Source organism: Pseudophryne corroboree, chromosome 7, assembly GCF_028390025.1.
Source record: "Pseudophryne corroboree isolate aPseCor3 chromosome 7, aPseCor3.hap2, whole genome shotgun sequence".
NCBI lineage: Eukaryota > Metazoa > Chordata > Amphibia > Anura > Myobatrachidae > Pseudophryne > Pseudophryne corroboree.
This window is the reverse complement of record NC_086450.1, coordinates 463,107,256-463,108,915: the sequence shown is the minus strand read 5'-3', so window position 1 is coordinate 463,108,915 and position 1,660 is coordinate 463,107,256. Positions and strand designations below refer to the sequence as shown.

The 1,660-nt window shown below is 36.9% G+C and overlaps 1 protein-coding gene across 1 annotated transcript; it reads left to right on the top strand.

The window, feature by feature from the left end:
* The first annotated feature begins 519 nt into the window (after nt 1–519).
* On the top strand, nt 520–1,110 carry LOC134944301 (olfactory receptor 2M2-like). Its single transcript, XM_063932880.1, has one exon. It carries the CDS (start codon nt 520–522, stop codon nt 1,108–1,110), a length of 591 nt encoding a protein of 196 aa, XP_063788950.1.
* Nucleotides 1,111–1,660: the final 550 nt, after the last annotated feature.

Genomic DNA, 1,660 nt, shown 5'->3' with positions numbered 1-1,660 from the left:
ATCCACACAGCCATATAAATCTGATAAAGTAGAGTTTCCCAAACTTTGCAATTACAGTCCAGGTTTTAAGGCAATCCATGCTTCAGTCCAGATCAAATCATATTAACTGTAATAAATTGAAGTACTGTAATAACTAATGCATGTATTTGATTTTCAAAGTAACCTGGACGTGACATGGAGAACCAGACTTACATGAATGGATTCCTTTTGTTACCATTTTTTGCAAAATCAAATTATGTATTGCCAACTGTATGTGTATTTTTCTTCCTCTATATATTTGGAGTACTTATTAATGCTATTATAATAACAGTGATATATATGGATGCTCAGTTACACACCCCCATGTATCTATTTCTCTGTAACCTGGCCTTAGTAGATATCTGTTACACAACCACCACTGTCCCTAACCTGCTGTACATGTTACTAAATGGTGATAATACAGTGTCTGTCATACAATGCTTCACCCAGATGTACTTTTATTATGTGTCTGATTCCTCAGAGATTTATCTAATATTCATTATGGCATATGACCGATATGTTGCTATATGTGACCCTTTACACTATCATAATATTTTAAACAGGAAACATTGTCTCTTATTGGCATCTGGGACTTGGATATCAGGAAGCTTAAATTCTCTTGTGTTTACAATCCCAGCATCACACATGTCCTTCTGTCAGTCTCACACCATACACCAGTTTTTCTGTGATGCTAAAGCTCTGATTAACATCTCCTGTGCTGGCAGTGAAGAAGTTTATATTGTTATCTATATGGAATTATTGGTATATGGAGTTTTCCCAGTCATGTTTCTTTTGACATCTTATGTAAAAATTATCAGGGTTATCTTGCAGATAAAATCTAAGGATGGAAGAAAGAAAGCCTTCTCCACCTGCTCATCCCACCTCACCATTGTCATCATGTACTATATGGCAGGTTTGGTTGTGTACATGATACCATCATCAGAATACTCTGATGTTCTAGAACCAGTATTTATTGCACTGTACACAGTTGTCACTCCCATGATGAACCCTCTGATCTACAGTCTACGGAATAAAGATATGAAATGCGCTCTGCTGAGACTCCTGGGGAGAACACAAAGTATTGAACAGTGATGCAGAATGCACAAAATGGTTAAATAACACTATGTGATTGATACTCAGTTTTAGTAGTTATTTGGTAATGAATACAAAATAAATAATATTCTTTGAATTTGCTCTAATTGATCCTTTTATTTTCTGAAATTTTTCTAATAGCTCTGTTTTGTCTGCTTCATCCTTTTTAATTGCTTTTCATCACTAAGCCTTAATTTTAGTTCTGTATCTGTGTGCACTTTAGCAAATGGTATTTGCTTTCATGTGAACAAATGACAGAGGTGGTTCCATGCCTAGTATGTGACACAATTGTACTGTGAATGCACAAAGAGAAATAGCTCACAAAAAAATGTTATGGTTTATTACATGCAGTGTGCTGAATTGGACATAGCTGAAGATAAGTAGCACAGATACCAGAGATGGATTTAGACCTCATTGGGCCCTAAGCAAGACACAGATTTTGGGCCTATTTCCTCAAACAATCTTCAGTGAGCACCCCCCACCAATTGTAGCAGACCGGTCCCCGCTCATTACGCCCCCCCCCCAGTTAGTGTTTGATACCCAATCTGCC